The 26,617-nt window shown below is 40.7% G+C and overlaps 1 protein-coding gene across 1 annotated transcript; it reads right to left on the bottom strand.

The window, feature by feature from the left end:
* Positions 1-1,927: 1,927 nt before the first annotated feature.
* LOC108696333 lies at positions 1,928-19,959 on the bottom strand. Its single transcript, XM_018225600.2, has 4 exons — positions 19,861-19,959; positions 18,074-18,226; positions 4,158-4,338; positions 1,928-3,139 (listed from the first exon to the last, which is right to left on the bottom strand). Exons 2-4 carry the CDS (start codon positions 18,215-18,217, stop codon positions 2,364-2,366), a joined length of 1,101 nt encoding a protein of 366 aa, XP_018081089.1. The 5' UTR covers positions 18,218-18,226; positions 19,861-19,959; the 3' UTR covers positions 1,928-2,363.
* Between the last annotated feature and the right edge of the window lie 6,658 nt (positions 19,960-26,617).

Here is a 26,617-nt window from a genome sequence, read left to right as displayed (position 1 = left end):
CCTTGCACTGCCCCCACCACCTGTATTAGAGTCACTGCCTCCCAGGGTGCTCTGAGAGTCAGTCTGTTCCATACATGCCAGTTCAGAGCTGTCCTCCCCAGTGCCCTATTACAGAGTTTTAGGCACATTAAAATTAATTTTAGTTTGAGTAAAGTATTGGCAATCAATTGAAGTTCTTGAGAACATATGAGCACAGCCTGAAACAATTGCAAATATTAAGTCTGACAGAGTGAGTCCATTTACTTAATCTTAACAAATTGTATATTTTGCAAATTTAAATTCAAGATCATTCTTTCTTTAAGCAGGAAAACATATAATTTAGTTATATCCTACTAAGTAAGCTAAATATACTATATTTCAAAAGTATCTAGATAAAAGACTTAGTTGTAGTAGGCTTTTAGTCAGGCATTTAAAGGGGTGGGTCACCTTCAAATTAACTTTTAATATGATGTAGAGAGTGATATTCTGAGACAATTTGCAATTGGTTTAAATTTTATTATTATTTGTGGTTTTTAAGTTATTTAGCTTTTTATTCAGCAGCTCTTCAATTTGAAACTTAAGCAATCTGGTAGGGTCCAAATTACCTTAGCAACCATGCATTGATTTGAATAAGAGACTGGAATATGAATAAGAGAGTGCCTGAATAGAAGGATCAGTAATACAAAGTAACAATAACAATATATTTGTAGCCTTACAGAGCATTTGTTTTTTAGAAGGGCTCAGCATCGCCCATTTGAAAGCTGCAAAGAGTCAGAAGAAAAAGGCAAATAACCATAAAACTATAAAAAATAAATAATGAAAACCAATTGAAAAGCTGCTTAGAATTGGCCATTCTATAACATAATAATAAAGTTACCTTAAAGGTGAACCACCCCTTTAAGACAAAAATTGTCAAAGCAAGTCTCCTGCTCACAAAAGGGAGTGATCTCTCAACTATCCCATGGTTCCTGCCTCATTACAGGTCATGGCAGTTTGCTTGGACTATTTTGGAAAAACAATCCACTACCACTAGGATTGTAGTAAAATCAGTAGACTTGGTTAAGTCTACAGTAAACTCCATAAAGATGTCGCACTAAGGCTGAGTCAGGAATGGCAGTGGTTGCAGTAACCCACAAGGGCAGAAACAAGCCATCTTTTGTTGTGAACAGAACAGGAGGAGACAAACTGCATTGTATCCTGAAATAGTGATGGCTACCAGAATTACCTGGAAACAAGTTTAACCTTTTTGATACAAGGATGTGCGGCAACCTTGGAAGTGAATGGCCCCATGAAAGGAGAAACCTCACCTGCTCATTTCACTTGTACTTAATGACCCCTACTGACTTCCAATCTGTCTTTGGAAATTTAGGACAGGTACTGTAAGCTCCTTGATGTTTTTGACCATATGGTGTATAGCGGAGACAGGGAATCTATATTAATCAATCCTGTGTTTTATAGTAGATTTGTTTACATTACATATAACTTTTATTTTGTTTAGTCTTGGAGTGCTCCCACGATTCTCTTTGTATTTCTGTGTCTTACAGCATTATTCTGCAGGAAGGAAGGAAGGACAAACTTATATGTGGTTTTAGCACCCTCACATTTAATAGTGGTTTTATGGCTTTCAAGCTTTTGATCATAGAATGTGCAGTGATCAATTTCTTCTCTTTTATATGTCCAGATATATTTCGCCATGCAGTGTATCTCAACAAAATTAAATACACATATCAATAAAAACTTCACTTAACACAAAGAAAAAATGTAGGTAAGTAACAAAATTAAGTGTGGGAGTAAAAGGCATACATATGTCCATTTATTGGCTTGTGTTACCTAGCATGTATGCCTTTACTTGTGTGTCAGTATGGAGCTTCATATGAACTAAGTACTAGTATTTAAAATAGTAGTGTTTCAAATATAGGATTATCCAATGAAATATATTAGAAAAATATATTTTTCACAAAAAGGATTTATTTATATAAAACAGTGTTTTAAAGGAAGATCAATATGGTCTACCCAGTTTCAACACTCCTGGGACACTGAGCAATAGAACAACACTGAGCAATAGAACTTGGCAGAGAAGAATCAGGAGGTGCTTTATGCATCAGTAACATAAACTTCTGAAGTACTGTCCAGCCTACCCTTGGGCAGAACAGCAGATGTTGCTTATGATACATATTCATTATACTAAAGGTGTTTGACTTCTAACTAATTGAAAATAATTATTCATGTAAATTGTAAAAGTGCTCAGATGAGCAAATAGATACAATTGCATTAGAGAGGTCCCTATTTTTTAGTTGCACTAGAGGGTCCCATTTAAATGGAAGTATTCTTATGCCATTCGTTAAAATAACCTTAACAGGATCCTATAAACAAATGTGATTAGCTCAGCAGTGAGAAGTCATATGACGAGAAAGGTGGTGACGTTCTTTAAAATAAGCATAACAGACAGGACAGGAAATCGGCAACTCTCTCCTTCTCTTGTGTTGCGGTTCACCTGTTATTCCCTTCTTGTGGCGTGACCGCATGTGGAGTACAAGGTCAGAGGTCATTCTAAAAGATAGCTTGCACTTTGCACACAAGTTCTGTGCTGTAGCCCCTAAGGGAGTAAAGGTAGGTGGAAGCAACTGTGTAGCTTCCCTGGATTTAGGCTGTGTTTCTGTAGTGGAGGCATTCACTGGACATTTGGAGAATGAGAAATTGCAGTGAGTGCAGAATCTATTATGGCAGTGGGTTCCTACGACTAAATTATCCCCAATATTATATAAATTCATATGTTCCCTTTCAGGGATTTCACATGGGCTAGTAAGTGACTTTATTTTATATCCATATCTGGCAGGTACAGGTGAGAAAGCACTAATCCCTGAGTTACTGTCCTTACCTATAGCTAAAGTGTTTTGTTGTTTATATATCTCTGTAAATGCACTCTTATCCTTCCCTGACAATTCAGGTTGCTCTAACTTTCTCACTGTTGTTTTGCAGTCAGCTACATCACTTGTCAAGTCTTCCTGTCTTCTATGTGGTCCATCCAGGCAAGAATTACTTTTTCCTGCAGTCTTGAAGCCTTCTCCTGCTTGTTCTACTTTCTCTCTCTCCATATCACAAGCTAAGCAGTGGAAGTTGGTACTTCGTAACATGCATTTTGTTGACAGGCAGTCCTTTCCTATTACATAAAAGAAGGTTAAATTTTAGTGTGTATTGTTTGGTCTAATAAGGACTGGAAAAAACATATATGAAGGGTCATTTACTGATACCCCTGATATTAGTGCAAGAGCACTAATTGAAAGCATGCCCGATTGTGATCATTTTAATAAAAGCATGTGCATGGGGTTTGGCTACATTCTGCAACTAGTGCCACACTTCCAATCCACTGCAGGTTCAATACACAGAGCAGATGGGTGGACAGCCCTGCCATAGGCAGGGGGAAAAGACAGGGCTCCATTGCCACCTGCATCCACCAGAGTTCCCTTACTTATACATGACACATAAGTTATAGAGTAAATCAAGGGACACTAAGATGCCTCCTCCGTTCTCCCCACATGATTAGTGAATACAGACATCTCTGTATTCATATGGGAGGGAGACCGGTCTCTGTTGCTCTATTTGGGAGCTCAGGGACCTGCCGAAATTTTAAAACATGGCGGAATATACTTGTTTTTTTGTACTTTGCACCCTGTTCTGCATCAGTGTAAAAGTTAAAACTGGATAAATAGATAGTCTGTGCAAAATAAAAAATGTTTCTAAAATATGTAATGTATAAAGGCTGGAGTGACTGGATGTTTAACAGAACAGAACACTACTTCCTGCTTGTCAGATCTCTCAGCATGATCTTTCAGGTAAGTGATTACAATCACTGCCGCTAGTGAAATGGACTTTCCTTTAACGTCTGCAATTAGTAGCTGTAACGGTTTGGCTTCTATGGTGCTTGTGTTGTTGCTGTGTAATAGCACATTCATGCTGTGTGTCTGACACAGCTTCCACCCACTTTTAAAATACTAAATAGGCACTACATCTGACTATGAACTCTTCTCTGAAAGCTTGTGTGGTTTTCCTTGCATGGGCATATGGGGCCCAACCATTACACTGCAGTCTTAAGGCAGACTGTGTATGATGTGAACATATTTCATAAGGTAAAATATATTAAATATTCATACATGTGTGTAATCCCACCATTTACTTACCATGGGAGACAGATGTTGATCCGAGCCCTTGAAGATCCACCATCCTAGATTTCTGTCCATTATACCACAGCAGTAGCTGTTCCCCCTGTATGGGATTTGTGGTTCTCAAGTTAACCTTTTCATCAATTGTCTGAGCTAACCGTACATGTCCTACACCTTGACCCCTACTCGGAGTATCCATCTGAAAGAAGCAAAAATGAGAATCATATTATCATTTAATACTGTGTGGGATATAAGTGGATTCGGCAGATATCATTTAAATGTCTGAGTTAAAAAATGTAACTGTATAGAAGTATTGCAAGTACAACTGCATTTGTTAATTGTGTTATAGGGATGCTATGCTCTTGGTTTTTGGCATGAGGTATCCAGGGATTTTTTTATTACAATTCTAGGTACAGGTTTTCTGCATTTATTGATAAAAGAATGGCAGAGAAGTTCATGTTTAGGCTTTGTGTAGTAAACAAACGGTGCTATAAGAGGTTTGTCTACCATCAATAACTAGTGTTTGATCTGGTGCAGTTTTGTGTTGAGCTATTTCTCACTACTATAAATTTCGAAGGGAAGCACCACCCACCATGTTGAAGTTGTGGATCTGTAAGGTACTTGTGCATGTTGCAAGTTATTTGCATACCCACTACTATACCAGCAAAGCTGCTTGTCCCTCAAAAGTACTTTTGGTGCAGTCATACAAGAACACTTCTCTGGGTACTGAGGAAGGTACTTCAGGCTTAGTAAGTATATTTCGTTATAAGTATCTCTCCTCCATTTTTTCTTCTGTGATATACACTGTTCTAAACCTTTTAGTTCATGAATTTAGTAGACATGCCTTTGTTGCTTTTCAGCTGGGAAAGTATTTTATTTAGTCTGCTGTTAAAAACATTTTGGGTGCCATTTACTTACCAAACCGCACTACAGCTGTGGTCTGGCAAATTTCCCTGCAGTCAGGGGAAATCTCATACATTAAAGGTAATTGCGACAACATGTGCCATTTGAGGGGGCTTCTGCAATGCCGCCCCCTCGCTTACTTACCATTCTGGGGGGAGGCAACAACACTAATGCGGCAAGCGCAATTGCTGGAAATTTTGCTCTTAAAGGTACCAGGAGCGGCTTTTTGCCACCCCTGGAAACCTATGTGGTGCCTGAGGAGAGTTTATCAACTCACCTCATTAGTGGAGCTCCCCTTTGCGCTCCTGAATAGATGTGTTTAGTGCCAATGCCTAATATTTCTTTTTGCTCTGGAGGTTGTCTTAATCTTGGGCTACTCTCTAGAGTAGACGCTACAGAGCTTGGTGAATGTTTTACAAGTTTATTTGCACATGTTGGGGCCCATTTACTTAGTTTAAGTGAAGGAATAGAGGAAAAAAGTTTGAATTTCGAATGGTCGAATATGGCTACTTCAAAGGATTTAGTCGTTCGATCGAACGTTTATTCCTTCGATCGTTCGATCGTAGGAATAGCGGTAAATCCTATGACTTCGATATTCGAAGTTGAAGGATTTTACTTTGACGGTCGAATATCGAGGGTTAATTAACCCTCGATATTCGACCCTAGGTAAATGTGCCCCATTGTGTTTGCACATGTTGTGTTTGGTGTGCACTTACAAGGGTTGTTACCTTGAAATTTAGTCAAATTCATACCTTTTTATTTGTTGTTATTTTAAATATTTGTTATTTAAAGTGTCATCTGCTTGGTTTTATGTTTAAAAAGTCTTCAATAAATGTACCTACACACCTTGTTATTAATGTTAAGTCCTCCACCAGTGGTAGGTTTCACTTTCCAAGCAGGCATTGATGCCGTTCAAAAAGATACTGTTCCTATACATGCTCTTAACATTTTTCACCAATGTGTCTGAAAAGACTGTTCTTATAAGTTAAGTGAAAGCATTGTCACAAGGTAAGCCTGAAATTACTGCTGTCTTGGATGTGAAGGTAGTTTCGGGGTTTCATTAGCAGGTTGTATCAATAGACACTACTGACTTGCAGCCAAGTGAATTGGGAATTAATGCAATTATTAATGCTGCACACTGGGAATTACAACACAAATTCTGTCAAAATTGCATCCATCGCAGATTCATTTAAATGCTGATTTTCAGAACTGACAGCAGTTTTGGAAATTTTGAGTATAGTTATTGAGATATTGTAAATATATTATGGTTAACTGATGTTTGCTTTTTGAAGAGCTTGACAGATTTACTTTAAATTTTTTGCTTTAATGGAATTTAACATCAGATAATATTATTGTTTTTATCCTGTCCTGTTTCTCATCTAGTTGAGTTGCAGAAAAGGCCAGTCTGTGGTGGCAGCATCCTGAGGCTAGTGTCAATAAGAGGAAAACAAACATTGACAGTGGGGAACAAGAACAATGCTACTTAACATAGACACTAAATGACATACATGTATGCTCATTCTTTTATGAAGTTATTTCATTTTTGCTAAATGCTGAAAGGGAATTGGAGAATAAAAAATGATAAAAAGTAAGGTGTGTTAAAACACTATCCTTGCAGACACATGAGACCCCAAACATTTAATGTTTCCCCAAAATATGTCTGCATGTAAAACACTTTATCCCTACAATATTGCTACCTGGGCAGTATTTGACCAACCTAGCTGGTAAATCACCAGATAGAGCAGAAGCTAATATTACAAGTATACCAGTGACATACTTGCTGGTAAATATGTAATGCCCTGTAAATCCCTTTGCTGCCTGAACTGCTCCATTGCCTGATTAAGTTCCTCAATTCCTGCTCTCTGTGACGTACAGCTCTGGGACCCACCATAACCCTGCCCAGATCACAGGCCACCACCATGATTTTGCCACACTGTGATGCTATTACCTTGCCCCCATGACATCATATCCATGACCTCCACCATTGGCTGGTATTGGTAGATAAAAAGGCAATTACCTATGAGTGACAAAGCATGGGTATAAACCATGTGTCAAGGGAAACTTTTCCAGCAACTCAAGCTTAAATCATGAGTGAACTGACAGGCCCTATAAGTATAGGACAATCCAAAGTGTCCCTGAAAATGCAGAACAGTTGGTTGCTACTATCACCAAGATGCAGGGTGGCTTTAGAAAGTCGAGATGGATTACGACAAAATGTGGTCTTAGAAACAGCAGTGCCTTACCTCCCATAATTTGGGTACTGTAGAAACAGAACCAATAAACCACTGCACAAGATGCAAAGCTCAAAATGTAGGTCATACCTACTCTGTGGGGGGGGGGTAATGGATGACAGATAAGGTCATTGATGTTCAGGGGCAGTACTATGACACATCAGAATGTAATTGGCTGAATAACATGCCAAGCACCCTGGTCTTAGCTTGTGCTTCACCTGTAGTGTGACCGCCTCAGCTCCTTGGATGCCACCAGGACTTAAACGAGAGGTGTAAGGCTAGAGGTTCTGGATAGACAGAGGGGCACGACTGTTAGCTAGAGTCTTTAGGCCGAGGGTCACGGTACAAAACAGAAAAACCAGAATCGTCGTCAGAACAGGCCGGGTCGAGACAGGCAGATGTAAATCGTAATCAGACAGGCAAGGGTCAAAACCGGGTAATCAATCAGACAGGAGGGTTCAGCAGGAGGGGTAGTCGATATTCAGGCAAGGGTCAAATATAGAGGTCAGGATAGTCGATAGCCAGGCAGGGGTCAAAACCAGAATCAGAATCAGAATACAAAATACAGAAGCTCACAAAGCACCAGGAACAAGATCCTATCACGGGCAAGGTCCTGTGGTTTTACTAAGCCTTTTATAGTTTTCAAATTTGGCACCATTGCGCACTGGCGTCATCACACCAGCGCCTTTAAATAGTGAGTAGGCGCGCGCGCATGGCCTTATGGATCTAAGATGGAGCTTGGCACGGAGCAGCGTGGTGGGCGTCCCTGCCGCACCACTGTACCACCAGGGTAAGTTGAATTTACTACATTACCCCCCTCTAGGGGGGCCACTGGACCCCCAGGCCTCTCAGGAAACTTTAGGTGGAACTGTCTCCTGAGACAGTCAGCCCTGATGTCACTAACTGGAACCCAAGAGTTCTCCTCGGGGCCATAGCCCTTCCATTTAACTAAATACTGGAGCTTACCTCGCACAAGGCGAGAATCGAGGAGTTCTTGGACCTCAAATTCAGACTGACCTTCAACCAACACTGGGGGAGGATCAGACAGTTGACGGACCTGTGAAGCTGGTTTTAAAAGAGATACATGGAAAGGATTAGAGATTTTGAAATTGACTGGTAATTTGAGACAAACAGAAGATGGATTAATTATTTCAATAATGGGATATGGACCAATAAACCTAGGTCCCATATTTAGAGATGGGATCTTAAGCTTGATGTTTTTTGTAGACAACCAAACAGAGTCTCCTACCTTGTATTTGGGTGCCTACCTACGGGATCTATCAGCTTTTTTCTGGCGGAAGTAGCTGCGGAGTCATGCACCTGAGACCAAAGTTTTGCAAACTGTTTGACAGAGTAGTTAACAGAGGGTACGGGAGACAAAGAACCAGAAAAGGAAAATGCTTTGGGATGAAAACCATAAACAATAAAGAAAGGAGACTCCCCTGAGGAGGAATGAGCAGCATTATTGTAGGCAAACTCTGCCCAGGGTAAGAGCTCAGCCCATGAGGTTTGGTTGTCAGATACATAACACCTTAGATACTGTTCAAGGGACTGATTAACCCTTTCAGTTTGACCATTGATTTGAGGGTGGTAAGCGGTAGAGAAAGATAAATCAATCCCAACCAAAGAGCAGAAGGCTTGCCAAAATTTCGAAACAAACTGAACTCCTCTGTCACAAACAATATTGACCGGAAACCCATGCAACTTAAAAATGTGAGAAATTAATAATTCAGCCAAGGCTTGGCAGCATGGAGGTGTGGAAGGGAAATGAAATGGCCCATTTTGCTAAACCTATCCACCACCATCCAAATCACAGTTTTCCCCTGAGAAGGGGCAAATCAACAATAAAATCCAAGGTTTGTCAGGAATGGGTAGCAGACTAAACAATTCCTGAGACTTGGACCTCTGACAAACTGGACAGGAATTAACAAAAACTTTAGCATCCCGTTTATAGGAGGGCCACCATACATTGCGGGACAATAGTGACACCGTTTTAGCAATGCCAGGATGTCCTGCCATTTTAGAATTATGGACTTCCTTCAAAACTTTCTCCCTTAAATCTTCTAGTACAAATAATCTCCCAGAGGGAGTTAGATCAGATTCCAGGGCCGCCACAATTAATGTACCAGGAATGATGGGGGTACATTCACTAGAGGGGTTGGATTCAAAACTCCTAGAATGTGCGTCTGCTTAAGTGTTTTTAGAACCAGGTCTAAATGTTAGAGAGAAATTAAACCTGGTGAAAACAATGCCCATCTAGCCTGCCTAGGATTTAGTGGCTTGGCTGACTCTATATACAGGAGATTTTTATGGTCAGTAAAGACTGTTATCAAATGTTTTGCTCCCTCCAACAGATGCAGCCATTCCTCAAAGGCCCATTTGATAGCCAACAATTCTCTAGAACCGATGTCATAGTTTGCCTTAGCAGGCGAAAATTTCTTAGAGAAAAATGCACAGGGGTGCACTTTGTTGGTTATCGGATGCCTTTGGGAAAGGACTGCTCCTGCCCCAACCTCTGAGGCATCCACCTCAACAATAAAAGGAAGTGCAGTATCAGGGTGCCGCAGAATAGGGGCTGAACTGAACTCTTTTTTAGGAATTCAAAAGCTTGGATAGCTTCGGGGGACCAAGTGCTCGGATCAGCACCTTTCTTAGATCCATCTCTAGACCCCTGCTGTAAATATTGAAACTCAAAAACTGAACAGAAGTAACCTCAACAGTATACTTTTCAAGTTTCACATAAAGATTATTTTCTCTTAACCTACGTAAGACTTCACGAACATGGTTTTCATGTTCACATAGGTTAGAAGAGAAAATTAAAATATTGTCAAGATAGACCACTACGAATATCCCCAGCATGTCTCGGAAGATGTCATTGACAAATTCCTGGAACACTGCGAGGGCGTTACAGAGACCAAATGGCATTACTAAGTATTCGTAGTGACCGTCCCTGGTGTTAAATGCTGTTTTCCACTCATCCCCTTCCCTGATACGAATGAGGTTATAAGCACCTCTAAGATCAAGCTTGGAATAGATCTTGGCATCTTTAACCTGGTCTAATAATTCAGAAATCAGAGGAAGGGGATAGCGATTCTTTTTGGTGATCTTGTTAAGGCCCCTATAATCAATACAAGGGCGAAGACGACCATCTTTTTTTCCAACAAAAAAGAAGCCTGCCCCTGCGGGAGAATTAGAAGGCCTAATGAACCCTCTATCAAGGTTTTCCCTGATATACTCTTTCATTGTCTGGGCTTCTGGCAAGGAAAGAGAATAAGTTCTACCTTGAGGGGGAGTAGACCCAGGGATTAGATCTATTGGGCAGTCATACTGCCTGTGTGGGGGGTAAGGTTTCTGCAGCTTTTTTAGAAAACACGTCAGCATATTCAGCATATGCTGCAGGTAACCCTTCTAAAGAAGTAGTTGCCATCACATAAGGAATACAGGAACCACCACACTTAAAACCCCATTGAAGAATCTCCCCCGATACCCAGTCAATATGAGGATTATGGGTCTGATGCAATAAACACACCAGGGGTAGGACCCCGGTTTAATTCGCTCCGTGTGCCAGCCTCTTGTTTCTTCACATTGGACCATTGGGAGTGCCGTCTCCCTTAGGCTTTGGGCACCAGCGGTATTTGTTGAAGGGCCTGAGTGTGCGTGTGTTTTCTCTGCACTATTGGATTATGGGTCTGAAGCCACGCTAGCCCGAAAATAAGAGGAGAAGAAGCACCCTCAATAATATAAAGGGCTAACTTCTCACTGTGTAAGTTATTAGTGCACATGGAAAGGATCACAGATTTTTTTAGTTACCAGACCTGACTGACTCTAAGGGTTTTTTATTGACTGCCAAAAACCTCATAGGAGGAATTCGAGGGGTTAAAAGAATACCAGTTTTTGCCGCAAAGGTAGCATCCAAAAAATTCCCCTCCACCCCTGAATTCACAAAAGCGGACACCTCGACTGAGCCTGTAGGCCAGGTTAACTTAACCGGTATCAAAATCCTAGAGGTAGACTGGGGAGAGGAAACCTCTGCACCCAAATGGAGTGCCCCGTCTCCATTTAGGCTTGGAAGTTTCCCATGAATTCAGAAAATGACCCTTTTCCCCACAGTAAATGCAAAGACCTAGGGCCTTTTCCTCAGGGGTTAGATGGGATATGCCCCATTGCATGAGTTCCTCCTGAGGTTGAAGCATGGAAGGATTAGTGGACTTAACATTGGACACCACATTAGAAAAGTTAGACTTAATATTGGTAAACCCAGAATGCAAAGAAGAATCCCTTTCACCCCTTCTTTCCCTCTGCCTCCTATCTACCTGGATGGCAAGTGACATGAGATCATCCAGGTTAGAGGATAGAGGGTAATTAACTAAGCTGTCTTTGATAGAATCAGAAAGCCCAATACGGAACTGGCTGCGAAGAGCCATGTCGTTCCACCCAGTTTCAACTGGCCATCGGCGGAATTCAGTGCAATACACCTCCGCATCCTGTTTTCCCTGGCGCAATTTACGAATCGCGGAATCAGCAGAAGATGCACGATCCGGGTCAACGTAAAGTGCAGCCATGGTTTTAAAGAATGTGTCTAGGGAAAAACGGGCAGGATCAGAGATGGGCAATCTGAGAGCCCAAATTTGGGGGTCACCCTGTAACAGGGTCATTAGAAACCTCACTTTTTCTTCGCCAGTAGCGAAAGAGTGGGGAAAAAAGCTGAGGTATAACACTGCGAGGGCGTTACAGAGACCAAATGGCATTACTAAGTATTCGTAGTGACCGTCCCTGGTGTTAAATGCTGTTTTCCACTCATCCCCTTCCCTGATACGAATGAGGTTATAAGCACCTCTAAGATCAAGCTTGGAATAGATCTTGGCATCTTTAACCTGGTCTAATAATTCAGAAATCAGAGGAAGGGGATAGCGATTCTTTTTGGTGATCTTGTTAAGGCCCCTATAATCAATACAAGGGCGAAGACGACCATCTTTTTTTCCAACAAAAAAGAAGCCTGCCCCTGCGGGAGAATTAGAAGGCCTAATGAACCCTCTATCAAGGTTTTCCCTGATATACTCTTTCATTGTCTGGGCTTCTGGCAAGGAAAGAGAATAAGTTCTACCTTGAGGGGGAGTAGACCCAGGGATTAGATCTATTGGGCAGTCATACTGCCTGTGTGGGGGGTAAGGTTTCTGCAGCTTTTTTAGAAAACACGTCAGCATATTCAGCATATGCTGCAGGTAACCCTTCTAAAGAAGTAGTTGCCATCACATAAGGAATACAGGAACCACCACACTTAAAACCCCATTGAAGAATCTCCCCCGATACCCAGTCAATATGAGGATTATGGGTCTGATGCAATAAACACACCAGGGGTAGGACCCCGGTTTAATTCGCTCCGTGTGCCAGCCTCTTGTTTCTTCACATTGGACCATTGGGAGTGCCGTCTCCCTTAGGCTTTGGGCACCAGCGGTATTTGTTGAAGGGCCTGAGTGTGCGTGTGTTTTCTCTGCACTATTGGATTATGGGTCTGAAGCCACGCTAGCCCGAAAATAAGAGGAGAAGAAGCACCCTCAATAATATAAAGGGCTAACTTCTCACTGTGTAAGTTATTAGTGCACATGGAAAGGATCACAGATTTTTTTAGTTACCAGACCTGACTGACTCTAAGGGTTTTTTATCGACTGCCAAAAACCTCATAGGAGGAATTCGAGGGGTTAAAAGAATACCAGTTTTTGCCGCAAAGGTAGCATCCAAAAAATTCCCCTCCACCCCTGAATTCACAAAAGCGGACACCTCGACTGAGCCTGTAGGCCAGGTTAACTTAACCGGTATCAAAATCCTAGAGGTAGACTGGGGAGAGGAAACCTCTGCACCCAAATGGAGTGCCCCGTCTCCATTTAGGCTTGGAAGTTTCCCATGAATTCAGAAAATGACCCTTTTCCCCACAGTAAATGCAAAGACCTAGGGCCTTTTCCTCAGGGGTTAGATGGGATATGCCCCATTGCATGAGTTCCTCCTGAGGTTGAAGCATGGAAGGATTAGTGGACTTAACATTGGACACCACATTAGAAAAGTTAGACTTAATATTGGTAAACCCAGAATGCAAAGAAGAATCCCTTTCACCCCTTCTTTCCCTCTGCCTCCTATCTACCTGGATGGCAAGTGACATGAGATCATCCAGGTTAGAGGATAGAGGGTAATTAACTAAGCTGTCTTTGATAGAATCAGAAAGCCCAATACGGAACTGGCTGCGAAGAGCCATGTCGTTCCACCCAGTTTCAACTGGCCATCGGCGGAATTCAGTGCAATACACCTCCGCATCCTGTTTTCCCTGGCGCAATTTACGAATCGCGGAATCAGCAGAAGATGCACGATCCGGGTCAACGTAAAGTGCAGCCATGGTTTTAAAGAATGTGTCTAGGGAAAAACGGGCAGGATCAGAGATGGGCAATCTGAGAGCCCAAATTTGGGGGTCACCCTGTAACAGGGTCATTAGAAACCTCACTTTTTCTTCGCCAGTAGCGAAAGAGTGGGGAAAAAAGCTGAGGTATAATTTGCATGCCTCTTGGAACACAAAGAATTTAGATCTGTCCCCATTGAACTTATCGGGGAACACAATCTTGGGTTCATGGGACTTAGCAGAAGAACCCACAGGAATGGCCATAGGAGGAGCAACAGGACTTTGCGACTGAGGTGTGGTCTCCAGTCGGCGGGTCAGGTTGCTCCTCCTATGGCCATTGCACTGAATTCCCTGCATGAGATAATCTTGCTTCAGCTCGTGATCCTCCAAGCGCTGAAGTAAAGTGGTTAGAAGTACTTCAGTAGTAGATGGAGGAGCGGCAGCAGTGGCGTGACCTTCGTCTTCCATGGCCCATGATAATGTCATGGTCGGCACCCAACGCCAGAACAAATGCCAAGCACCCTGGTCTCGGCTCGTGCTTCACCTGTAGTGTGACTGCCTTTGGCCTTGTGAGGAGCCCTCAGCTCCTTGGATGCCACCAGGACTTAAACGAGAGGTGTAAGGCTAGAGGTTCTGGATAGACAGAGGGGCATGACTGTTAGCTAGAGTCTTTAGGCCGAGGGTCACGGTACAAAACAGGAAACCAGAATCGTCGTCAGTACAGGCCGGGTCAAGGCAGGCAGATGTAAATCGTAATCAGGCAGGCAAGGGTCAAAACCGGGTAATCAATCAGACAGGAGGGTTCAGCAGAAGGGGTAGTCGATATTCAGGCAAGGGTCAAATAAACAGGTCAGGATAGTCGATAGCCAGGCAGGGGTCAAAACCAGAATCAGAATACAAAATACAAAAGCTCACAAAGCACCAGGAACAAGATCCTATCAAGGGCAAGGTCCTGTGGCTTTAATAAGCCTTTATAGTTTTCAAATTTGGCGCCATTGCGTGCTGGCGTCATTACGCCAGCGCGCGTGCACCTTTAAATAGCAAGGAGGCGCGCTTGCCCTTAGGGATCTAAGATGTGGCTTGACAAGGAACGGCGTGGCTGGCGTCCCTGCCGCACCACTGAACCACCAGGGTAAGTTGAATTTACTACACTAGGTTTCAGTATTTTGAAATATAGGCAGACAGTTTTGAATTGGACAGCCAGGTAATAACTGGATTATCCAGTTTACAATCAGACAGGTGTTAACCCTAACCTGCCCCCATTTTCAGCCAGAATAATAGATTTTCTTTTTTTTCAATTACCACTTTCTGCTCCATTGCCAGTTTAAGCCTTTTAAGTCCCTCAATTCCTGCTCTCTGTGATGTGCAGCTCTGGGACCCACCATTACCCTGCCCAGATCACAGGTTACCACACTGATTTCGCCACACTGTGATGCTATTACCTTGCCCCCATGACATCATCTCCATGACCTACACCGTTGGCTGGTATTGGTAGATAAAATCGGCAATTACCCATGAGTCACAAATCATGGGTATGAAACATGTGGCATGAACCTAAGGGGAACTTTTCCAGCAACTCTGCCTGAATAATAAGTGAACTGTCAGGCCCTAAATGTGGTCATAGACACAGCAGTGACTTACCTCACCATCATTTGGGTACTGTAGAAACTGAATCAATGAACCACTGCACAAGATGCAAAGCTCAAAATGTAGGTCAAATCTACTCTGTGTGGGGGAGAGGATAAAGGATGACAGGTAAGGTCATTGATGTTCAGGGGCAGTACTATGACACATCAAAATGTACTTGGCTAAATACCATGTCAGTCATACCTGGGTTTCAGTATTTTGAAATATAGGCATATATAATTATTCAGGTTATAACCAGGCAGGTGATAACTCTAACCTGACCCCATTTTTAGCCAGAACAATAGCTTTCCTTTTTTTTCTGTATCATTTTCCCACAGAGAGGACATACAGTAGCACAAATAAGAAAGCATTGTAGAATATATGGGTAATCAGGACAGTAATGTAACGCAGCAACATTAACATTTATATTAATGTTTCGCAAACTCTGGCACTATGTCACTCTTAATTTTTTGTTAAAATACAACCACCAGTGCAACTCAGTACAACACCGATAACCTGCAGCCAATCACTCGCTCCCCTACTCCCTGCTTGGTCTAAACTCCCCCTGACAATATAGGGCCTTAAAATGGTGTACTTACCCAAATACCTTTATATATTCCACAATTCCCCAAGGCATATGCAAAAAAATACTAGAAATTGACAGCCTGCAAATTTCTTTTGTGTGGAACTGCACAAAAAGTTTGCTATTTTGCTAAGGCAAAACTTAGGTTTGCTAAGGCAAAACTCAGAAACCCCAGTGGAGGATGGACCACCCAATATTGAGGGACACTCATAGAGTCTGGGCTATAGCCAAGTCCAAAGTCCAAAGTGAACCCATTCCTATCCTCACCATGTCTCCCCCTTTGGGGCAACTCCAAATTAGAGTACATTGCAGAATTACTGAAATATGAATACTGGCCAGACTATGGTATAGAAGTTCTAAAGACCTATTGCAGGACTGTACCCTTAAAAGTAATGACTAAATCAAAATAACTTGGAAATCCACCAGAATTTTTTGCTTATCTACAATTACGGCATGCATTCCACCAAAAATTCCAGCAACTGCAGCCGTCCTATGTACGATCTCAGAGAGAGCATTCTCTGACCCGTCAACTAGCACTAGTTAGTGACTAACCTAACTGCAATGAAACCACCCCATACCAAGCCTCCTTTAAAAAATGGAAAGCAGTGGTGCCTAGCCTGAATCTTGAGGCCTGGAACGAAGCCACAGCTATACTATTCGCCTGAGCGACTAGCCAAATTTCAACAATGGAATAGGGTAAATTGCCCTAGAAGCCAGGAACCCAGAGCCTCATTCCTCTACATTCCTCTTACAATCAACACTACTGGGGGGAAATTGTATGTGAATTACATTCCAATCTGGGTTTCCCCTGAGTCATTTCCCCTAAGGTCTGCCAAATGGGAATTATTGTCAACATTGTCCCTCAAAACAAAGATTTATGTTCCACACACTTCTATACTATACATGGAAAATGACAAACACTTAAGGAATGGAGGGAAACAGTAACAACAGTACTGCCTTTTATTAAATTTACATCCGAATTTTTAGTGGAAATTAAATCTTTTCCAGATTTAATAAACCCAGAGGATGGAAAAAGAAGTAATCTGAAAATCCGGCAAGGATTGTTTATAAATCAATGGGAGAGGTCCCTATGCAATTTGGAAGTTTCTGTGGTCAGCGCTGGAATTAGCTTGTAAATCTGGATATTTCTGACTTTTCAGGCAAAAATCTGAAAAATGTGGGCTTTTTCCAGAAAAAAATACAACCACCAGCTCAGACTGCAGAAGATTTCGATGGATTTAGTATTTTTTGCTGTTTTGTACATGTGTAAAGCAGTATCAAATGGAGTTTGATCTTAAAGTGGGTATTGTTTTAAAAAAGAATGTTTAAAGGGGTTGTTCACCTTTAAATTAACGTTTACTATGATGTAGAGATTGATTTTCTGAGACAATTTGCAATTGTTTTCATTTTTTATTATTTGTATGTTTTACTTTAATTAGCTTCAGTTTGCAGTTTTAGCAATCTGGTTCTAGGGTCCAAATTACCCTAGCAACTCTGCAGATTTGAATAAGAGACTGGAATATGAATAGAGGATGGCCTGAATAGAAAGAGGAGTAATAAAAAGTAACAATAAGAATACATTTGTCGCCTTACAGAGCATTTATTTTTTCGATGGGGTCAGTGACCCCCTTTTGAAAACTGGAAAGAGTCAGAAGAAGGCAAGTAATTAAAAAAACTCTAAAAAGAAAAAATTATGGCCGATTGAATTGTTGCTTAGAATTAGCCATTCTATAACATACTATAAGTTAACATAAAGGTGAACCACTCCTTTGCCCACATCTAGTAACCCCTAGCAACCAATTAAATGTTTGCATTTAAATAATTGATAACTATATGCAACATAACCATAATATTGCTGTTTATGTGCTACCTAAATATTTAAGTTAATTTCTATTCCATTTATTATGTAGCTGTAGTACAGAGCTGTAAACACAAGGTGGTATAGTTTGTTAAGAACTGAATCACTTTATCATTGTAGAACTGATGACCATAGCGGAAGCTTCAAGTCAATTGCAAATGTCTTTCTAAGGAAACAGTTCCAGGAGAAAGGGGAAAATATAATCTCTTTTCATGCGATAGATTAATATAGTCTACTGATGCTGCCAAAGTGAGATACAGATCTGATAATGTAAGAGGTAGCCCCTTGGCCAGCTACCTCTGAATTTACAGAATTTGCCCAATTATTAAAGTGAACAATTTTTCTTACCTCAAAGACACAGTGGATGTTTCTTTCATCTGCGCATCTGACAGCAATGAAACGTATGGCATTTATGGCTGTGGTTGACACACCACAATGGCCAAGCAATGGCCCTTCCAAAATGCAGTGTGTAGTGTTAACTTTGGAAAACATATCTGCAGTCTATGTAAGATAAGAAAGTTTAGCAGATATCTTACTTTCACAGCAAGGGGACCTTGAATGTATAAAATGCAACATATTCGGCACAAACCATCAAATTAATCCTGACAGCTTGCTAAATCTATTGAGTTACAACTGATCAGAAATGTTTTTAACAGGGAGTAAAAAAAGAAAAGGCTGTGACACACAAGGATGCATGCATCATTACAAAAATATACAGTATTACGTTTTCTGGTGGAGAAGTGACCAAAACCACCCTTTTGTCCCCCATTGCCTTGAAAGGAAAATGTCTGACAGTTCTAGTACTAAGGCTTTTGAGCCTGAATATGCTATAGTAAGCATTTGTAGACTGTAGACAATTTTTGCTGTATGTTAGCCATTCAGTAGGAGGGTAAAATTTTGGCTACTTGTCCACCACCAGAAATACAATGACAGGGAAATGTACCTTATGACATCATACTCAATTGCCAAAAATATTTGCATATTTGCAAATAATTTTGTAACTGCAGTGCAAATTATAACTAAAATTGTGAATTCATACTTGGATAAAATAACATAAATGATACTAATCTAATTTACTCTGTGAAAATGTTTGTCTCATGCTGTTATGTTGTAGAAAGCAAATCTAGGTAATTTTATGAAGAATAAAACATTACTTCTGAATAACGGCTGGTATTTAGAAATGAGCTTCATTTTCTATTTTTAAATATTTATGTGGTTTTTTTTCCATTTTAAAACAAATATCTAGCTATTTTATGTTCACTGAATTTGATTTATTATTATTTGTTTTTTATGGATTATAAGGCATATATGTATGACTGTTTGGTGTTTATTACACTGTGTTCAATTCTTTTGTAAAGTACAGGTACAGGGTCCATTTTCCTGGAAAACAGTTATCCAGAAAGCTCCGAATTAGAGAAAGGCCATCTTTTATAGACTCCATTATAATGAAATAAGTAAAAATTATTTCCATTTCTTTATACTAATAAAACAGTACATTGTCCTTGATCTTTTCTAAGGTAGAATTAATCCTTATTTGAGGCAAAACAATCCTACTGGGTTTTGTTTACTGTTTAAATGATTTTTAGTAGCACTCCAAATTACAGAAAGATTCCTTATTCGGAAAACCCCAGGTCTCGAGTATTCTGGATAACAGATCCCATAGTTGTATATTTATTTCTCTACCAAGAACTTAAAAATCATGTTAGGCACTAAAAAACAGATACTGTACTTAGAATACAGTACAAGTAAAGATCTTCAATATATCAAATTATATATCAGTGTATGAATCAGAACTTTAACTGTTAATAATAATATTTGCCTTAAAGATTGATCACTCTACACTTTGTACAAACATATGCTGTATGTGCTGGTGATTTTTTGATCCTCATATTAACCCTTACTATCCCATAAGCTTTCCAAACGTCTTACCTATTATCTTTTAAAAGATTATTAGAATGTTTATATTTATTCAGCATCAATGCTATCAGTACCAAATAGTTACCTGATTAGACTTAGAGAGTTAAAGTAAGTAACATTAAAGAAAGTAAACATTTTTTGTGCATGACATGAAAAACAATCAGAAATTGTTCATTATTTCTACTAAGGTCAAACCCTGCATAAGGTAAATTGCTTACCTGCTTGGGCTCCTTAAAAATGGCACCTTGATGAGCTTAGGACCATCATCTGCTTAAGGTATCCAGCAGACACGCAGTGACACTAAAATAGAGACAGAGAATGAGAACAGAGGTAGCCAGCAAATAGAGAGGGAGAGAAAGTAAGAGAGAGAGAGGGAGGGAGGAACCAGTGTGTATAGTGGGGGGAGTGTAAATTTGAGTGCCCTGAAGGGGCTGACAGGGCAAGGAATATTAACAGTTCTGACCCTGTGCCATAATGGTTAGTTCCATTAAAGTATTTGGTAATCTTCCCATAAACACATTAACCTCTTTGTGTCTGATAAGATAATGGAAAAAATAATGCAAAGGAAAGCAAAAAAAGATGAAAACCTGTGAAGGGCTAACTGTAAGGCAGCTGTGCATATCTTACTGCTCAGAGCTTACTAATGTATATATAACAGATATTCTAATTATAATTATTGTTTATCTTTTCCTAACAGAGGTCCCATTCTTGACTCTGTATGCATAAAAATATATTTTTGAAGAGGTAAAATATGTCCATCTGTTTTTATCTAAAGGGTATTATAGTGATTCAGATTTGGTGAGATAAAAATGCTTGTAACATTCTGAAGTACTGCTAGTACATTGTTGCAGTACCACAAAAATTATTTTTTTTTAAAAGAAATAATGTTTCATTAGATATAGACACAGTCACATGGTGGCAAAGGTACAAACAATGTACAAAAGGTGTAACATGCCTTTGATCTGGAATCATCTGCATGGTCATTGTTCTGATGACCTGGCTGCTGGCTTCACAGGTGTCACATAAAAAAGAAATCTTGAACCTATTGCTCTAGTTGTCATCATAATACTTGCTCTAACACATGCTAAGGAGAAGGAAATGGGGAAACTTCCATTGGGAACTGACTTTAAGCCCTGGTGCAGAAATGTAATCCAAATCAGCACAATTCTACAAGGCACACAAATGTACAAAACATTCAAAATTAAATGCCTCCTCAACAATGGTCTTTATTATAGACAGAGAGTTTTAAGTAACTTTAATTGTCCTTCAAATATGGCTAAGTGTAAGCACAAAACAGCAGCAGACTCTGTCCAGATGTCCTCCACCAATAACCTAATAAAACAGCAGTTCAGGTAAAAAATCATAGATTAGCCAATAGCCACCTCACTCTTGCCACAAAGAGAAAAAAATTCTTGCTGATTCCACAATATAACAGAACAAAAAAATAGTATTTACATTACAATTAATTGCACACTTTTCAGGAAACTTAAAAAAAACTAAATTCTCCTTGAATTTATATATATCAAGACATCTTTTTATGATTTTCTCCGCCTCACGTGGAGTGGTACCTATGGAAAGCTGATGTTATTCCAATATTTAAAAAGGGATTATGATCTCAGCCTGGCAATTACAGTCTGTAAGTCTGACATCTGTCATGGGCACAGCATTTATTTGTTATAGGACCACATTCAAGATTACATTCTGGAGAATGGCATTATAAGTAATAATCAGCATGGCAGTAGATGTTGTCTATACATAGATATATGCATTTTAATCTAAGGTCTTTATTATTAATGCAGTTTGTATATGGATGGCGCCACAGGGTTCTGTAATGGGCCCACTTTTATTTCATTTGTTCTTAATGGCTTGGGGGAGAAATTGTAAGCAATATATCTGTTTTCTACACAGCCCAACTAATTAAACTCAGGATTTGGTGACTTTACATAGGATTTGGACAACTGGTAAACCAGGCATCTAAGGAACAGATGAGATTCATTGTTGATAAATGCAACCTTATGCATTTGCAATGAAAAATATGCAATTTATACCTTAAATGGGATTAAGTTAGACACATGCTTGATGCAGAAGGACCTGGGGTTACTTGTGGATAATACATTTAGTTGTAACAAACAATTTCAGCAGCAGGAGGAACCATCAAGGTTTTGTTCTGTATTAAAAAAAAAGTACACAGTCATGGTAGGAGAGGGTCATACTCCCCAGATTAGAAGATTCAGATTAGAAGAATGGAGGTTCTGTGGAAATGTTTTTTTACCATGTAAATTTGTAGAACCCCCAAGGCTGTTTTAGTGGCAGGATTAGATGCTTTTTAAAAAATAAGAAATTACAGGTATGGGATCCATTATCCTGAAACACTGTTATTCAGAAAGCTCAGCATTATCTCAAAGATTCCATTTTAATCAAATAATTCTAATTATTAAAAAAATATTTTCTCTGTAATTATCACTTGTTAATCCTTATTGGAGGCAAATTTTTAAATGATTTTTTAGTAGATAAGGTATGGTAAAAGGAAAACCCCTTATCCAGAAACCCCTAGGTCCTGAGCATTCTGGAAAACAGGTCCCATAACTGTACCAAGTTACTTAAATTAAAAGTAAAAAGTGGATCTTGGGACTGGTCCAATTGCCATCTTGGGAGTCAGAAAATAGTTTTTTGTAGTGGAGTAGCTGCAGAGGGGGGAACTTCAAGTATGTGTGTTTTTTTCAACCTTATCTTGCTATGTATGAATGTATCTCCTGTTCTGCCTGTTGTACATTATTATGGGTTTGGGTGACTAACCTGCTCATGTGCTATCACCCTTGTCTCACTTTAAATTCCTTTTGGGGCACCTGGATTAGCCCATTATTTGCAGACCATATTTAACAGCTGATTTATGAGGCTTTTAGAGAGACGTTATAAAAGCCATTAACAGAAAAAACATCTGCAATATGAACAAATAAAAATTTGCAGTACAATAACTGTTTCATTGCATTGTATTACATTGCAAAATTAGATACTAATTTGTGCAATTTTTTTTGCAACTTTTATTGCATGTCACGGTCGGCACCCTAAATTCAGAACCAGTGCTAAGCACCCTGTTCTCGGCTCTTGCTTCAGCTTTTAACAGCCGCATTTCACCTCGGGAGGAGCTCTCGGCTAATCGGATGCCGCCAGGTCTTATTAAGAGAGGTGCCAAGCGAAGGGTTCTGAATGAGCAAATGGACACAATGGTAATGCAAAGTCTTTTGGGCAGAAGGTCGCAGTCCAAGGCGTAGACAGAAAGCGTAGTCAGATCAAACCGGGTCAGGGCAGGCAGAGTACAAACGGAGTCAGGCAGGCAAGGGTCAAACCAGGAGATCAAGAAGGGATACGGAATGAGCGGAGTCGGTTACCAGGCAAGGGTCAGGATACAGAAGTCAGAATCGTCCAAAAACAGGAAGGGGTCACAACAGGAATCAGATCACTGAAGCTGTAAAGCACAGAGGCACCAGGAAACTCCCAAATAACAAATCCTATAATGAGCAGTGTGAAATATTTTTGAAATTCACGCCATTGCCAGCTGGTATCAACACGCCAGCGCGCCTGTGCCTACAAATACAGAAGACGCATGTGGCCCGCGCCCTAGCTAACCAGTGCAGAGGAGCGGCAAGGAGGGCATCCCTGCCCCACCGCTGGATCACCAGGGAGGCAAGTTGTCACATTACCCCCCCCTCGAGGAGGGGCCACCGAACCCCAAGGTTTCTCAGGAAACTTGAGATGGAATTGTTGTACGGGGGGAGGAAAGGACTGTAGATGAACCTGTGAGGCTGGCTTCAAAAGAGATACATGAAAATAATTCGATATTTTAAAATTATCAGGTAATTAGAGATGAACAGAGGAAGGATTGATTATTTCAGTACTAGGATATGGACAAATAAACCTGGGTCCCAACTTGAGTGAAGGAACCTTAAGTCTGATATTCTTTGTGGATAACCAAACTGGGTCTCCTACCTGGTACTTGGGTGCTTCCCTACAAGACCTATCAGCTGCCTTTTATTGAGCGGCCATAGCTGCAGAAAGGAAATCATGCACCCCAGACCAGATTTTGGCAAATTGTTTCACAGAAGAATTGACAGATGGTACAGAGGATAATGAACCAGAAAAAGAAAATGCTTTGGGATGTAAACCATTAACAATAAAAAATGGAGATTGACCAGTAGAATCATGAGTTGCATTATTGTAAACACCAGAACCAGAAAAGGAAAATGCTTTGGATTGAAAACCATAGACAATAAAGAAAGAAGACTCCACAGTGGAGGAATGAGCAGCATTATTGTAGGCAAACTCTGCCCAGGGTAAGAGCTCAGCCCATGAGGTTTGGTTGTCAGATACATAACACCTCAGATACTGTTCAAGGGACTGATTAACCCTTTCAGTTTGTCCATTGGTTTGAGGGTGGTATGCGGTGGAGAAATACAAATCAATCCCACCAGAGAGCAGAATGCTCACCAAAATTTAGAGACAAACTGTACCCCTCTATCAGAAACAATATTGACCGGAAAACCATGTAATTTGAAAATATTAGAAATAAATAACTCAGCCAAAGACTTAGCAGATGGGAGGTGTGGGATGGAATTGAAATGACTCATTTTGCTAAACCTATCCACTACCACCCAAATCACCGTATCCCCTTGAGATGAAGGGAGGTCAACAATAAAATCCATAGACAGATGGGACCAGGGTCTGTCAGGAATAGGTAATGACTTTAGCAATCCCTGTGACAGGTTCCTAGAAGACTTTGATCTTTGACAAACAGGGCAAGAATTAACAACATTTTTGACATCTTGTTTAAATGAAGGCCACCACACATTACGAGACAATAAAGACACAGTTTTAGAGATACCAGGATGTCCCGCCATTTTTGAATTATGAGCCTCACCCAGAACCTGTTCCCTTAAAATCTCACTTACAACTAATCTCCCGGGGGGAGTATCTACAGGGGCATAAGATTGAACTGAGGACAACAGCGTGGCAAGGTCAGATCCCAGAGCTGCCACAGTCAACACACCCGGAATGATGGGAACACACTCACTAGGTTCAGACAGGTTAGACTCGAAACTCCTAGAGAGTGCATCGGCCTTAGTGTTTTTGGAACCAGGCCTGTAAGTGATAGAGAAATTAAACCGGGTAAAAAATAAAGGCCATCTAGCCTGCCTAGGATTCAACCGTTTGGCAGACTCAATGTATAACAGATTCTTGTGGTCAGTAAAGACAGTTATAGCATGTTTAGCCCCCACCAACAAGTGTTGCCATCCCTCAAATGCCCACAATTCTCTATTTCCAATGTCATAATTGGCTTTCGGCAGATGAAAATTTCCTAGGGAAGAATGCACATGGATGCACCTTGTTGGTTATCCGATGACTTTGAGAAAGGACCGCCCCTGCCCCAACCTCTGAGGCATCTACCGCTACAATGAATGGAAGAGTAGTATCATGGTGACGGAGAATGGGGGCAGACACAAATTCTTTTTTAAGAAATTCAAAAGCTTGAATAGCCTCAGGAGGCCACATACTTGGATCTGCACCCTTTTTGGTTAGATCCATGATTGGAGACACCACCAAAGAAAAGTTTTTAATAAATTGACGATAATAATTAGCAAAGCCTAAGAATCTTTGAGTTGCACGTAAAGTAAGAGGCTGAGCCCAATCCAGTACGGCCTTAATCTTCCCAGGATCCATTTCAAGACCCTTACCAGAGATATTGAACCCCAAAAATTGGACAGAAGAAACCTCAAAGGTGCATTTTTCAAGCTTCGCAAATAAATTATTCTTTCTTAACCTGAGCAACACCTCCCGGACATGTATTTGATGGTCACTCAAGTTAGAGGAAAAAATGTGAATATCGTCAAGATATACCACTACGAATAACCCCATCCCGGAAGATGTCATTGACCAATTCCTGGAACACTGCGGGGGCGTTGCAAAGACCAAATGGCATTACTAAATATTCGTAGTGGTCATCCCTGGTGTTAAAGGCCATTTTCCACTCATCCCCTTCCCTGATACGGATGAGGTTATATGCACCTCTAAGGTCAAGTTTGGAATAAATAGTAGCATTCTTCACCTGATCAAATAGTTCAGAAATCACAAAAAGGTGATAACAATGGTAATTTTATTAAGACCTCTATAGTCGATACATGCCTGAAGACCTCCAGCCCACGAAAAAGAACCCAGCACCAGCAGGGGAACTAGAGTGCCTAATGAAACCTCTTTCAAGATTTTCTTTGATGTACTCTTTCATTGCTTGGGCTTCGGGCAAAGAAAGAGGATAAGTTCTCCCTCTAGGGGGAGTAGACCCAGGAATGAGGTCAATTGGGCAGTCATAACGCCTATGTGGGGGGTAAAGTTTCTGCGTCTTTTTTAGACAACACGTCAGAGAAATCAGCATAAGCCGTGGGTAAACCCTCAAGGGATGTGACTGCCACCTATTGAGGAACACCTATGCAAGAGCCCTTACACTTTTGACCCCATTGAAGAATCTCCCCAGTTACCCAATCAATATGCGGGTTATGTACCCGTAACCAAGGTAAACCTAAAATTAGAGGAGAAGAAGAAGAAGAACCCTCAATAACATAGAAGGATAACTCCTCAGAGTGCAAGTTGTTAATGGACAAGACCACAGTTTTTTGGTTACCAAACCTGACCCCAAAGGTTTTTTGTCAACGGCTAAGATTCTCATGGGAGGACTTAAAGGAGTTAGAGGAATATTAAACCTTACTGTGAAGGGAGCATCTAAAAAATTCCCCGCCACACCAGAATCCACAAAAGAGAAAATCTTAACAGAGCCCGTAGGCCAGGTTAAATTTACAGGTACCATGATCCTAGAGGAAAATTGGGGAGAGGAAACTTCTCAACCCAAATGGAGCTCCCCTTCTCCATTTACGCTTTGAAGTTTCCCGACCTCTTAGGACACTGGTTAAGAAAATGACCCTTTTCCCC

The sequence above is a fragment of the Xenopus laevis genome, chromosome 7L (assembly GCF_017654675.1).
Source record: "Xenopus laevis strain J_2021 chromosome 7L, Xenopus_laevis_v10.1, whole genome shotgun sequence".
Lineage (NCBI taxonomy): Eukaryota > Metazoa > Chordata > Amphibia > Anura > Pipidae > Xenopus > Xenopus laevis.
The sequence above is the reverse complement of the archived record's forward strand: the minus strand, read 5'-3'. Positions and strand labels throughout refer to the sequence as shown.